General features: G+C 40.9%; 1 protein-coding gene across 1 annotated transcript; it reads right to left on the reverse strand.

Moving 5' to 3' along the window:
- Positions 1 to 1,577: 1,577 nt before the first annotated feature.
- On the reverse strand, positions 1,578 to 15,371 carry paqr6 (progestin and adipoQ receptor family member VI). Its single transcript, XM_028980034.1, has 9 exons — positions 15,234 to 15,371; positions 14,651 to 14,743; positions 10,257 to 10,507; positions 9,424 to 9,551; positions 8,992 to 9,197; positions 5,459 to 5,585; positions 4,933 to 5,029; positions 4,230 to 4,374; positions 1,578 to 4,075 (listed from the first exon to the last, which is right to left on the reverse strand). Exons 2-9 carry the CDS (start codon positions 14,670 to 14,672, stop codon positions 3,795 to 3,797), a joined length of 1,257 nt encoding a protein of 418 aa, XP_028835867.1. The 5' UTR covers positions 14,673 to 14,743; positions 15,234 to 15,371; the 3' UTR covers positions 1,578 to 3,794.
- Positions 15,372 to 15,539: the final 168 nt, after the last annotated feature.

Consider the following 15,539-nt stretch of genomic DNA (forward strand, 5'->3'; position numbering starts at 1 on the left):
TGTAAGTTGGATTTGAACCTGGGTCTCCTGGTTCATAGGCGAGTGTGTTACCCACTACGCTACTACCACGCCCCCAAGATGGCCATGAGTGATAAGGCAAAGTTTTGAGGACTAACAGATGGGGAGACATGACAAGAGATCCCAGAAGAATGTAACAGATGGAGGTAAGGGTAAAATCTGGTCTTTTTAATGTTTGACCAAACAACAATTCAAACTATTTGACACTTTTACAAGAAACCCCTGGCCAAAAAAATAAATAAATCACAGGTACTTTGGCGAATTTTACAGGCAGTGTTCAAGTTGACCTTAAATGTAATATGCAAAACTGTTAATCATGATTCCACATTTTTATGGAATTCAGCTTCTTTAAATTCATGAAACTTAAAAAGGGAGAAGAACTTCCTGGACCATCTCCCCACTGTGTTATAATGCAACCCAGTATTATCTCATTCTGTATGACTAGCAGGGGAAAGATCTGTACACAAAAACACATCAGATACGCAAGCCCAACATGCTCTCCTCCTCACAATTATTTTGCCCCCACTCTCTGTGCGAAGGCCCCTGGGATTCATATAATGGATCCTGAGTAATGCTATCACTGGCACAAAGCTTTTCCCCACACTACTTGAGCTGAGGTCTCTCGGGGCACACAGTCTGGCCCACGACTTTTATTGAGTTTCATTCGAGGCAGTTACAGATCACCACAAACTTTTCAAAGTTTGCTTTTCTGTTATTACCTTGCATTATGGTCCAAAATATACAGAAATGAATGTAGATGTAGGAAATTATAACTTACCTTTTGTATTTGTTACTTATTGTGAATAATAATAATGCATTCATACAATTGGGAGGCAAATTGGATGTACATAATTGTTGCACTGGTCACAGACCAGTTACGTGTTAATAGCTATTTGATATTCAAATGTGAGTTTTTTTCCACGCATTTCTGACATGCAAATAAAGAAAATGAACAGAGCTTTGCTCTAAAATGGATGCTTGGTCCTGAACACTGCAGCAAATAAGCATTATTTGTGCAATCATGCCCTCTATTGATCACATGCTACACCAGCTCCCCAGAGACTGTTTGATATTTCTCTAAGCTACTTACTGTAAGAGGCTGATTACAGAAATGAAATCAATAAATACATACAGCAATATATATATATATATATACACACACACACATACATATATATATATATATTGCTGTATGTATTTGTGTGTGTGTGTATTTATTGATACACACTTTTAGTATTAATTTTTTAGTAAATATTTGACGTCAGCATTATTAAGTATTCCATGCATGTACAGCTCTAATGTTTTTTTTCTCTCAACTGATGGGCTGATGTTTTGTGTAAAATATGGCACATCCATTATATTTTCAGTGAGCTACAGGTTTCATTACATGAAATTTGTTACACTAATGCTAAATTTTTACTGGATTAATGAAAGTTAATAGTAATAAGGGTAATAGTTCAATACTAAACACTTTAACTTGGGAAGTGTTCAGCACTCAAAACCGGATAAAATAATGGCAGTAAGTAGAAGTGCTTCATTATGCACATACTGGCATGAAATAAACAAAACGGGTTAGTTGTTTTTATTTCAAATGACATCATTACATTGTAAAAATGGCAGTACACAGTTTTAGGATGTAAACATGAATAATTTTGCTAATTTGACCAACACCAGTTTTCACAGAATCTGGATTACAGTTGCTGTTACTACCAAAAAATAAAATCCTTTGGAATATTCCTTAAAGGCTATCTGACCAAATATCCTTTCTATAACATCAAAGCCTTTTCTCAGATTCATTTTTTTAAAAAGGTATGAAGTTTAAAGAAATCAATAAATGATACATTTATTCATCAAAAAGTTCTCACAACCTTTGCCTGAGACCTGAGAATACACTAGACCATCAACATTTCCAAAATTTGTTGGTCATATGTTCTGTAGGCCACATAAAAAAATATCGGTCACATGGAATTTTCAAAGAAAACTTTGAAACAAGCTCATTGCTTTTGGATTTAAGGACCTCAATTGGAGGACCATTTGGTTGAGGTAGGCTTTTTTGAGTAGAATCATAAAAAACATTCTTTTGGCCCAAACTAGGAACATCCCATCCAAAATCCCACTCCACAGCCTTCCGTCGAGATCTAACAGCGTCCTGGCCTGAGAGCCTAATTCAACCAGGTTGTTGTGCAGCTCATGGCCATTAGAGCTCACCAGCAGAACAACAGTGTGACTGAATAAAGCCCTGAAAAAGTGCAGCTATTTCGAATGAGCAGAGTGCCAGAAAGAGAGAATCTCTGTCAGACTACAGCTAGAAGCCACGTACAGGACAAATTTGCACAAACACACACAAATAAAAACTACTAATCTCCAGACCCTATCATCACTTACTGATCCCTCAACTCCTTTTCAGGACAACAGCTTCGTTTCTGTCCCACAAACAATCCTTTGAACCATCTGCACTAAAAATTTAATTTAAAGTAGAATATGTGTTGTTGTTCTGCTAGAGTAAAATGAATACTGTAAAAGTGTTTCGTAGAAGGGACCAGATAGAATAGTACAAAACATGTTAATCACAATTCACTTCATAAAACAAAGAAAAGAAATTCAGAATTCTGTGTCAGTTTGTCATTAATTATAACCTACATAAATGCTTAAAAATATAATTAAGAGGTGCAGTATTACAAATTTTTAGAAAACACAACCTGCACCTTTAAATCAACCAACAACATATGCGTATGTTATTACAGTTAAAGTTCTTTTTTTTATGGATAATTGGTAACTAGTATTGTGTGCAATAAACCTGCAAGGATCCTGGAGAGATTTCGGTACTGTAGGTAGGATTCACAGAGTTGCACAGACCAACCGCACGGTGGCTTACAAGGCTTATTCAAGGCTTACAGGAAATATTAAACACCTGAAGTCTACATTTAGTTTTGTCAAGACTCATTTTTCACAAACAAGGGTCAAAACAAAAGGGTAAAATTGCAGCATTCTATCATAGCAGAATACTACAGGAATCAAAGTTTTGTTTGATTTAATCTACAACCCCAGTTTATAACTGGGCATCCCAATTTGGAGATATTTGAAATGCAAGATCTCTCTCTCTCACACACACATCTAAATATGATAAAATGCAATATCTTGTAACTAAAACATCCTTTAGCAAGATGCAACTTTTCACTGCCTGCCTGTGCTCTTGAATTACAAAAACCATTCAGTGAAATATCTCGAAGTATAAAATTCAAGAATATTTAGTGGTTTGATCTGGCTCCATACATAATAAGAATGTATGTTAATATTTGACATGTTTGCAACCTAATAAAGAGGTAAATCAAGCTACTTCACCAACTCTTTCCACCAAGTACCTCATTGAGCCGGGCAAAAGAGCAGTTGCTTGGCCAAATGCAAGACTACAGATATTTACATGTTCCAGTTTTTCATACTGCAATGAGCTATACACTATTTTCCTTTCTAAGGAAATAAAACCCACTATCTCTGAAAGGCACTTCAGTGTAGGAAAGTGCTTCATACAGCCCAGAGCCTTTTTGGATACACAAACACCACCAGGTTAAAGGCTTTATCTCTGGGTTTTCAGCTTTATACACTAGTTTGTTATTTTAATAACATTTTTCTAATATCTTCATATAAATGTTGTTAGATTATAAGTTGACTTGTAGGATTTTAAAAAGCGAATAATTGCTCTGGGAAGCATATGGCTGCTGCTTCTTGATGTTGGCACTCTGTGGTTGAAAAAGGCTGTGTGATGGGTCAGCTAGTCCTTAATCTTCCTTGCCTTCATCAGTGGACTGCTGAGAATGGCTGGAGCTGGAACTCGAAGTGCTGCACTGTGGCTTCCATGGCAGGCTGGCGGCGAAGAGGCCAATGACGGCCAGGTTGAGAAGGACACCGAAAACAAGGGCTCCCACCGTTTCCAGAAAAGAAGGTATGGCTGTGTTGGAGTTTAACCACGGCCTACGGGACGACATGTCTGAAAGCACCCCTTCCATCTGAAAGTGGGTGCCCACCACAGCACAGATGTGGAACAGTTGATGGCTGTGTCCTGGAAAAGGAAGTGAATGAAATGAAACAACACAAAAAGAAACACGTAATATTGATAAATTAGTACACAATTCTGTAATTGTTTGTGAGCGATATTGTATTTATTTTTGGATAACTCAGATTATCGAGGTGAGATAAAAGATCAGCACACATACCAATATAGTCAAAGCGCCCCGGAGCCAGTCTTTCTGGAAGGTGCGATGCAAATAAGAAGCAGGTGAGGAAGGCGAACATAAGGTGGTAGCAGTGGTTGGACAAGGCCTCACTTAGGCCACAGCTGCCCCAACAGCTCACAAGTACCTGCAAAAACACAGTATAAAGCATACAAAAATCCACAAAACTCTTCTCCTGATGTACATGTCAACCAACCTTAAATCCCAACCCCATCCATCCATCCTGCTCATTCAGCAGCATGCATCATCAGTACAGTATATTTTCAAGGGTGCTAAGTTGGATATAGCAAGTGGGGAGTGTTTGACAATCTCATTTCTTGAATTAAAAAGCTGACAGTGGAGCTAATGAAGGGAGAAAATGGAAGAAAACAGAGGAGGAAGGCAACATACTTGAGCTTGTGCAACACATTATTAAAGTTTGTGTCAGAATGGGTGTCAATAACACTCAAACAAAAAGCATCTGTCAGTCCTTTTTTGTCTCTATCTGTTTCGTTTCTGTCTATCCTGAAGACATCATTCTTATATGATGTTAGAAAAACACTCCCCAAGTGCTGTTAAAGCCCTCCATATATTGGAGCCCCCCATAAACTATAATGTGAAAATCAGCTCTCATCCCCAGTCAATGTGGCTGAGAGAGCCTGATCATATTACAGAGATAAATTCATGTTTACACTATTCCACTTACTCTGTAGAAAAGTGGCAGGGTGTCGAAGATAAATGGAACAACAAATGCTGTTGTACGTAAAACTTTGCTTTTGCCTGGGAACTGCAACTCCACAAACCTACAAAAGAAGGCAAGTAGATCAGACAGGTTAAGTTGTAGATTATTCTTTATCCTGAATACAATAAAATTGCGAGGAAATCTAGATTAGTAGGATTTGTTTTATGTAATTGTTGGCCAGTATTACTAAGGCCTGATTAGTGATTACAAAACGTCCTTACATCATGTTTAGAGGGCAGAATTGTTCAGAAACTGACACCAAATGATTAATTAATGGATAATAATAGAGCCACATTTTTGTAGAATGCAGCAATATTAGACTTCTTTTTATATGCATTCCTTATAATTTACCAGTTGACGTTGTTAAACTTGTAACAAATGAAAAGGAATTTAATGCCGTTCTTTGAACTAATTGAACTGAACAATGACTCATTTTTCCAAACATGGATTCAAGTAAGAGGCTCTCATTATTTTTTCACGAGGTCCTTACCTGGAATAGCAGGACATGCCAGTGCAGAACAAGGTGTTGCCAATTGCCATTGGGACAAAATACAGGTGCAGCCAGCCATTAATCCAACAGTCAGGCATCACATAGGATCCGTAGCTTATGGCACAACCTAAGCAAAAAAAAAAAGAACAAACATTTATGTATATTTAAGTAAAGTGACAGTTCAAGAGAATGTAAAAATTCATTCTTAATTCTGAATCTTGAACATAATCTGTACAGTCATATAGATTGCCAACTATGTTAATCAGCAAGTAACCTCATACAGTGGACAAGTATATGTATATGTGTTAATGAAAGCTTAAATTGTCATGTTATTCTCTGCATGATTTGAGTGTCAAATAGAAACAAAACTACAACTAGCATAAATTAGCTGCTAATTAAATCAATTCAAGTCAAGTCAAGTGAGATTTATTGTCATTTCAGTTACATACCGGTTAGACAGCACATAGTGAAATGAAACTACTTTTCTCCGGAACCCGGTGCTACATATAGCATTAAGACAGTTACAGGCATGTACATTTGCAACATAGTCCAAGCAGGCTACATAAAGTGCACGTGTGAAGTGAAGTGATTTTCACATGTATACACAGCAGCACAGCACACGGTGCACAGTGAAATTTGTCCTCTGCATTTAACCCATCACCCTGAGTGGGAAGTGGGCAGCCATGACAGTGTGTGGGGACGGTGCTTTGCTCAGTGGCACCTCAGTGGCACCGTGGCGGATAGGGATTCGAACCAGCAACCTTCTGATTACAGGGCCGCTTCCTTAATCGCTAGGCCACCACTGCCCCAAGGGTACAGACATGGGACATAGACAGCGCAAGACTAACATTTAAGACAAACAAAATGAGTGTAATGTAAGATAAGTAAAAGTAAGGTAAGGAAAGGGGTATAATGTAATGCTATGTCTATGTCCCATGTAAAAAAATTGTGCAAAGATCCTGCTGTGCAAAATGTGCAACATAAACATAGAAGAGGTAGTGTGTGTGTGGTGTGTGTATATATATCAGTCCATTCCCTCAGTGTTCAGGTGTATGATGGCCTGTGGAGAGAAGCTGTTGTTCAGTTTGGCATTGAGTTCTCGATTGCTTCGGTACCGTAAAGGCTAAAGCTTCAGGGATCTTCAAATGGACCAGTTGCAAATCTTCAAATGGACAAATTATTTCCAACCTTGGACTGACACCAATAGCAGGCTCTCTCTACCTTGGAAGGGGGTCCCTCTCTGTATCACACCTTCCCAAGGATCTTCCTTTCTTTTTTTTCTCTCTCCTAGTTTTTTTTGTGGAGTTTTATCTTGTTTGCAAAAAGGGTCAAGTGTGGGGTGGTGTCAACTGTAGGGCCTGTCAAAGCCATTGAGACATACTGTATTAGATTATGGGCTATATTTCCGGATGGTAGGAGGGTGAAAAGTGCATGTGAGGGGTGTGTAGAGTCATTCACAATGCTGGTGGCTTTCCAGATGCATCGTGTGTTGTAAATGTTCATTATGGAGGGATGAGAGACCCCAATGATCTTCTCAACTGTCCTCACTATCCACTGTAGGGTGTTGTTGTCCGATACAGTGCAGTTCCCAAACTACAGTGATGAAGCTGGTCAGAATGTTCTCAATGGTCCCTCTATAGAAGGTGGTGAGGATGGGTGGTGGTGGTGGTGAGTGGTGGGTTTTCCTGTAAAGATGCTGCTGGGCTTTCTTGACACTTGAGCCGGAGAGGAGCAGTTCTCACCAAGAGAGGTTCTTCATATGTTTCATTCTCATTCTCATTCTCAAAGCACTGCATCATAATGGCTATAAGTGCAATGGGACTTCTTTTGACTTCTTTGGTATGGGCACAACGGTTGTCATTGTGCATCAATTTTTATTTTCAGTTTCCATAACCAAATATCTCATCAAATGAAGCATACTGTCATCTTCTGTCCAAGCTGTGAATGAATTCTAAACCGTACTGAAAACCCTTGTGCTTTCTTCTTTAACTTGCACACTTTCCCGGCTTCCTATTTACCCAGAAGCACTTGCTTCCTCTCCTTTGAAGATCTTACAGTACAAAGGCCTCAGTGTTCCTACAGCATCTCCTAATTCAGCAGCACTGCCAGCAGTTTTTCCCTGACACTTATGCATCCGGGCTGGTCAGGCTTATTTCCATATTTTATACCCACTTCCCAATGGAATACCTTGCATTTTACAGCATGTTGTAAATCTTTAACTAAACATATATGTTATATAGATTGAAGCTTTTGAATGTATATCACCTGACTATAGTATTTGGTTTGAATGATCATGTATGTGATTAATTCTGTGTATTTGTTCATGAGCATATGGTTACAGAGGAATGGAATTTGCTGGCTTCTGATGTTGTTCAGGGACTACAGGTATGTTAGAGGCTTCCAACACACTCAGGCAGCATGGTGGGTCTCAGACAGGGCTTGGCAACACATAATGAAGACCAGCCTACATATTAACACCAATCTCCAGTATCTGTAACATTACATAAGGGCAAGTCCTGTTTCAAATTTGTGCAGTACCAGTAATCATAGCATTACATATCTTTCTATGCTGGAGTTTAACCCTTTTTTTATTTAATTGAATATAGATTTTCAATCTCCAATCACAAAACAATGTAATTGTTTATAATTAGAATTGATTATAATTAACATTATTTTAACACATTAGGTTCTGCACCTAAAATTGTGGTGGTGGCATTTTTAAAAAGTCAGCACAAGTAAACATGGTAGAAGGGGGTGAGGATCAGCAGTCATGTTTAGTCAGTGTTTCCAAGGTCAGTGTGTAATTATTTTACATAATCATGATTTTAATATTGACCACAATAATCACAATTATGATTCTTCCTCCCCCATAATCTAGAAGCCCTACTCCACAGCAAATAGAATGTCGGATAAGGCCAAAGCCTTCTTGTTAGGGATGTAGCATTTCTTGAAACAGACAGGCTTACATGTTTTGTGTGCTTAAAATGTAAAGCCTTGCACTACATTTGCAACAGATGTGTTGCAAGAATACCACATTTGCATTTGTATCCATGTAAATATCAGTGTTCATAAAAAGCTGTGAAGTTGAAGACTCATAGTGAAGTCACAATCTAAAGAAAAGAAAAAGAAAGTGAAGTGGTTGTCATACACTGCAGCACAGCACACAGTGACATAATCAAATGGGTCCTCTGCAATTAACCAATCACCTTAGTAAGCAGTGGACAGCTATGAAAGAGCAGTGTGTGGGGGGCCTCAGTGTCACCTTGGTGGCTTGGGATTACGGGTCTGTTTCCTTACCTGCTAGGCCAATCTGTGAGTGTACCACCGACACCTTTCTCATGTATGTATTGTGTTTTATTGTATTGCACAAATGAACACGCTAACAAAATCTGTCCTCTGTGTCTAGGAAATATTTTATCATTATATATTTTGGATGTAGTGAATGGTGAGTGAGTAAACGTGCAGCTTTAGAGATCCTCTTCAGAACCATTAATTGAATGCTCCCATTAATTTAGAACACTGTATGTTCATACCCAGACTGTAGAGGCTGAGGGCTCCGTAGTCAAAGAAGTAGCAGATGTGGCGCGCCTCAGCTGACATGGTGCTAAAGGTGTGGGCACAGCTGGAGGTGAAGGGGTACAGGCAGATGAGCAGCATGTAGACCAGAAGAGGCCATGTGTAACTGTCCGTCAGGAAGTTCTGAGTAGTGCAGAGGCTGCAGAACCTCCACAAGAAGTACCTGCCATCATGAAACAGCAGCCCCACTCAAAATAGACTCCTAAAAGAATGTGTATAACCACGAAGAGATTTGATGTGTTTAGAAATATATATTTTTTATTCTAAGGCTGAAACCTAATGTTAATGAATCACTATAAAAGATTAGGACGATAACAGAAAACAAGGACTTTCAGGATCAATTTCTGCTATAGCAGATGCCATTGCTGTAATCAGCGGTGCTTCCTCACCAGGTAGGCAGGAAATGGGTCCAAATGTTCAGCGTTTCATTGGTCATCTGGAAGCTGCTGAGGATGCAGTCCAAGGCGGAGCTTCGGGGGTGACGATAGCCAGAGATAATGCCATCTTCCTGAAACACCTGCAAGGTATATGTGGAGCAGTGGAATATTATTATGAAAGGCTGTGCATTCTAGTGACTCGAGTTGCCTTGGCGACTAACACCACCTGATTTCGGCACCTGTTCTTTAGTTCTAGAAAGAGACCTAAGTGTTCTAATTCGGTTTATTTCTTTTACCTTCTTCAATAAAAATGTACTCTTTACTTTTCAGTTCATAATACTCACTCGTTTCCCTAACCGCGTTTTCCCGCGAGACACACACACACTATCCACTCACACACTCATATCGATGGACAATTTAGAGTCGCCTGAAATTTTGAATTACTTTGTATCTGTACCATAATGTGAGTAAAATGATGCAGATGTGACCATTTAAACGATTTTTAGTGGTGTGGACCCTTGACCAGGTTACTGCAGTTCAGGAGAACCTTAAGGTCACTGCAGCTGAGCAAGCAACAATGTTGTAATAATTGTTTTGTTTGTTTTCAGTAATAACATCTTAATAGGAGGTAAAACTCCAAATACACAATATCCCATAATCCCTTAATCCTGCTAGTTTAAAAAAAAAAATTAAAGTTTAACAGTCTGTCCTACATTTGTTTAGTTTGAGGGGGGAGGGGATCATGCATGAAAGTGATTCCACACGTTCAACACCATGCATGTGAATTTATGTTGTAATTCCAGCAAAAGACTGCAGTTTCCCAGCAGGGTGTGCTGCCCCCTCACCTTGGGCACTTGGTGGATGTCGAATAGCTGCGGAAGCTTGAGGCTCAGCATGTCTGTGGGCAGCCGGAATGTCCTCCTCCCTTTCTGGCAGGCCTCCCAGAGTTGCTGTCTGCCTCCCCGGCACAGCACACACCAGACGGGACAGTTGCAGCCGGGGGGCTGGCCCCCTTCACTCGCCTCCCATTTTAAACAGCAGCCCCAGCTCCAGCCCCAGCTCTGGTCCCCTCGGCTGCCCCACCACACAGGAAACACTGCAGAGCCAGCACAGGGGAAGAAAAGACGTTGCGTTACCACCAAGTTTCTCCAGGCCTCTGCACACTTCATTCCACCTCTCTCAAATAAAAGATTTCAGACACACCATAAATGTAAATGTGAAAGCCTTCTTCAGCCATTATAGATCATGTAGTCCGGGCTGTTGCGCACACTAGACGCTGATATAACCAATCCCTTGTCAGATCTCAAATGTGCCTTTCTTCCCTAACCATAACCCTACCTTTATGTTTGGAAGAAAAAAAAATCCAGTGCACCGTGAAGAAATTTTTGCAGTTCTGCAGTAACCCGGATGTACAGAATCTATACAAATCCAGGAGGAACGTGCAGGCACATGCCTGATAGGACAAGGAACTGATTTATCTTGCAAGGCCCCCAGACTCCATGCCAACCTAAAATATATCCATTCTGCTGCAGTTTCACAAATCTGCACACAAGGCAAAGAGCAGAGAAGATGTCCTTCGAGAGGCAACGTGGGAATTTCCCGCTTTACCGGCACAAAGTGTGCATTGTGAAGGCTGTGGAGAGAGTGGAGCTGGTACACACTGTTCTATATGAAAATGAGACATACTGCTACGCCAGTGACCAGCAGCTGGAACACAAAGCAGATGTAAATGCAGAACAAAGGCCTCCCACACTCCCTCCCATGCTAGAGGACTTGAGCAAAGGGACGGAGTGAAACCCTGAAAAAATCCCCAGGGCCAAGATCACGTGTGAGAAAGCCTTAGGCTGTTTTTTCAGTGGAAATGTAAAGCTGCCTGGAAGAAGGAGTAGTTTTTATAGTTGGTTTCAGTGTTTGTTCTGCCATTGTGTAAACTGTGGCAAAACTCTAAATCTGACTCTAGTTTATGTTCAAGTAGGAGTTTAATACATCTTATCTGCAAAATATGGTAAACTAAACAGATGGCAAGATGATACAGCTGAATTAAACCATGGCAACAAGATAACATAGAGGGCATTGCACAGTTCACAGCTACCATGTGTATGAAGACAAAGTCAAACAAAAAAAGGTCAAAGTCAAAGCAAGAAAAAATGCAGAGTGATTTCACAATTTTGCTTTTGTTCACTTTCTGCTCGACTGTAAGTTTATGAAGTTTATGCTGACCCACTAGTTAGGAAATATGCACTGGCATGATTGAACATTGAGGGCTAATTCTGGAAGCCATTCATCTTGCATGCTTGTGAGTACAGCAGCAGCATAGGACACATGTCAGCTACTCCCAAGGTTCCACATATAGTTCCACATATAAGTGCATTGAGTGCACGGAGTGCACCCCGCAGCCTGAAAGACTATAGCGTCTCCATATAAGTTCAGTGTGTGCAACAGTCTGGTGTGACAATCCAGTTCCATGCACAAATGCTTAGGATTGCTGATGGTGACTTCCACAATGTTTCCATGGCGCTCATAAAACTGCGATTAACCACTTATGGCTGAGAGTCCTTCCACACAACTCTAGCAAACTCAAACAGGAAGCACCATTCCCAACATAACTGAAGTTACAAAGCAGTCTTCATGCAAATTTCTCCACATCAGGTTCAGCTTTTCAGGCTTTAATTCCAAAACTGTATAAAATTTTGCAAAATCAAGATAAATAATGTCTCAGGTAATCAATAATATTCATTAGAATGCACTATTTTAAACTTTAAAAACTGTAAAAGACAAATATTGTCTGTAGAGCAGACAATATCTTCATTCATTTAGAAGACATTGTTTTATTATTTACTTATTATTTAATCTATTTGTAAGTGTACATAAAGTGCGATTGCCTGATGTTGTAACATAATATTGTACTGCTGCTAAGGTCCAAAAAAAATCTAGATTCTATATTATTCTATATATATTAATCTATATTATTTGCCACATCATTGAAATAACATCATGCTGCATGTAAAAGCTGGTGGCTAAATAGGAGCCATTTTATAATTTTGAGTGTTTAGCTTTTTTTTTTTTAAGCACTGCTTCCGACCCCGATCCGACTCATGTACAGGCACGTTTGTGACATGTGTCATGTGTAGGTCTTGTTAAGTTGCTTTGGAAATTCCTGTTTTACCAGTTTGACTAAAATAAACTTTACTCTGTTTTTTTTTTTTCACTAACTTGGACAATTTTTTTTATATTATATAATCTGTAACAATATGCAATGTGTATTCTGAATACTTGATATGTTTCCTTGCAATATTCAAAACTTTTCCCCTACCTGAATTCTGCCATTCTTCTCTGGCTTGTGATTTCGTCACATGCTTTCCCTCAATAGCTGTCTTTATTGCAAGGAGGTCACAACAAGAGCTCTATGCCTGCACCCCACCAACATGAGCCTGTCTTGTTTCCGTAGGGAGACTTCGTAAAAATGTGTGTGCAGACTCTTTCAATCCTTTTAAACAAATTTCAAGAACAATGCCAAAACGAGACCCTGCAATGACAAACACGTTCAAAATGACTGCGATAGTGTTCTCAAGGATCTCGCTACGATACGTATCTTACGATATTTATCACATACAATTATATCGCGATATATTGTGATACTGTACATACTGCGATAGTTCACTGAAAATGTAAAAACAGAGTTGAAATACAAGATGCTGCAACCTGAAATGCCAAGTAACTCCGAGTACCCAGCTGTACAGCGCCATCTACAGGAGTGGAGGTTGCAGTTGCACGCGGATTCTCATCTCTGTTGACGTCACTAAAGAAAACGCTCAACAGCACCACCCGGTGGGCTAAATTTGTGTACAAAAATATCGATATTTGATGTACCTGTATCGATATAATATCACACGTAAAAGATCACGATATATTGCTATATATCGATATTCTTTCTAGCTTCCAATAAGCATCAGGTGTAAGATGCAAATATGATGGCTATATAGACCTTTAACAGGAGTGAGATGAGAGTACCAGGCCAGCTCTGACGTATCCTGTTTTACATTTACATTTACATTTATGGCATTTATCAGACGCCCTTATCCAGAGCGACTTACAATCAGTATTTACAGGGACAGTCTCCCTGGAGCAACTTAGGGTTAAGTGTCTTGCTCAGGGACACAGTGGTAGTAAGTGGGATTTGAACCCGGGTCTTTTGGTTCATAGGCGAGTGTGTTACCCACTAGGCTACTACCACCCTATGGTTTTGCTTATTACAATACAATTCTAAAAAGTGATCCATTATCGACATGATACAAGTGGATTCAGAGGACGTCAGAAGAGGAGTGGTTCAAAGGGTAACAAAGGGGATATAGGGTCCAATCAGTCCGCGCTCAGTCATGGAAGAAATTCAGCACCAGCGTTGAGAGGCTGTTCAACAAAGAGTACTGCAAGGGCGCGATACAAAAGAGCACTGCAAGGGCGCGATACAGAATCTCCTGAGCCAAGTGACGAAGGACACGTGACGAGAGTTAAGGATATGCAGACGTCTTCTGTTCATTAGTAAAGCATTTGCAAAAAAAAACCCAACAACAATAGTTTATTATAACTGTGTGACAAAGTATTTTAGATTTAGTCCTAGGACTAAAAGGACTAAAAACTCCAAAACGATATTGTCATTCATGTCCATGAACTGTGACTGTACTTCAGGCAAAAATTCCACCTGCTCCAACCTGGGCAGGTCTGGCGAGTAACTTCACAAAGCATTTGGCTGCCGTGCGTGCCAAAAAACAAAGTCACCTTGGTATCTTATTATTAGAATTTATGAACAACCCCTATCCAGTCATAAATACAAAATGATTTAGAATGTCGTCACAGGGCAGAACTATGAAATGATCCCAGATATATATGCATGAACGCTATGAACGCTGGGATATATATATATCCCAGATATAGATGTTAAATGGCCCGTTGTCAGCAAAATGATCTGATTGTACACCATGTTCCGAAAAGCACTGCAAAGGTCCGCTGCAACAAGCTTACAAAAGTAGAGAAGATGACAACTGTTCTGCAACCAGCAGCATGTGTCGCTTCAGGAGGATTACAGGAACGGAATTACTGATCAGTGAGGTAACCCGGAACGCAACCAGAGTCTCCGGTTCTTTATTTAAGAAAAAAAAAAATCGTTTTTTGACGTCTCCACACACGGTCCGTCCACACATTAGAGGGATTAAAGAGCGTGAGAAGCATGGCGGGTACGTACACTGGTCCGAGACTTTCTTCATTCTTCCTGGTCAGCAGTCAGGGAGTCCGGCATGACAGAGTGAGAAGGGGCGCGCAAAGGGAGAAGTTTGGTCTGAGGGAGAAAAAACACACGCACACACACACACACACACACACACACACACACACACAGTCTGGCGTGAGAAGCGCGCCGCCAGCTCACGTGGACTCGGACCGGCAAGGCGGAAAGAACGCGGGAGCGCGCGCGCGCGCCACCGCGGGACGTGTTGAGTTCCATAAAGCCAGCAACGTCCCCTCTTTACCGGGGGCTGGGGGCTAAATTTACTCCGTTTCCGCGTACTGGACGTCGCCTGCGTCCTGTGTGTATTTATATATTTACTGGCGCGGGTAAAAGTAAAAAAAAATAAATAATAATAAAACGCGCTCCTATCCGGACCGATCGGGGAGGTTTCCTCGAGAGCAGCACGTCCACGGGGCCACGGGTCGTGGCTTCTCGGGTGGGGGGGGGGGGGGACACACACTCAACACGGTCGAAGCGGAAAGTTGCGAAGGATTTGGGGTCTGCGCTGCGGGGAAACACGCACCCACACGCACAATCCTACCTTTCGGCGTTACGCTCCGTGCCAAATTTCATTTGATCGCGACGGCGCTCCCATCCCCGGGATCACAGACGCGGAGGAGTCGCAGTAGGACCAGCGAGCGGGTCTCCCCCCCCCCAACCCAACCCCACCACAGAAACGCGGAAAAAGACGCAATAAATCCCACCCTCCGCACGCACTGCTACTTTTCATTGGACGGGGACACAGAAAAGAATCGTTGTTTTCTGGATCAGGAGAGCGGGGCGTCGGGGGAGGACGGCCCGGATTCTCCCTCCGCTCGGCACTCGGCATCCTCGCCAAAAATGTGCT

The sequence above is a fragment of the Denticeps clupeoides genome, chromosome 5, assembly GCF_900700375.1.
Source record: "Denticeps clupeoides chromosome 5, fDenClu1.1, whole genome shotgun sequence".
Taxonomy (NCBI): domain Eukaryota; kingdom Metazoa; phylum Chordata; class Actinopteri; order Clupeiformes; family Denticipitidae; genus Denticeps; species Denticeps clupeoides.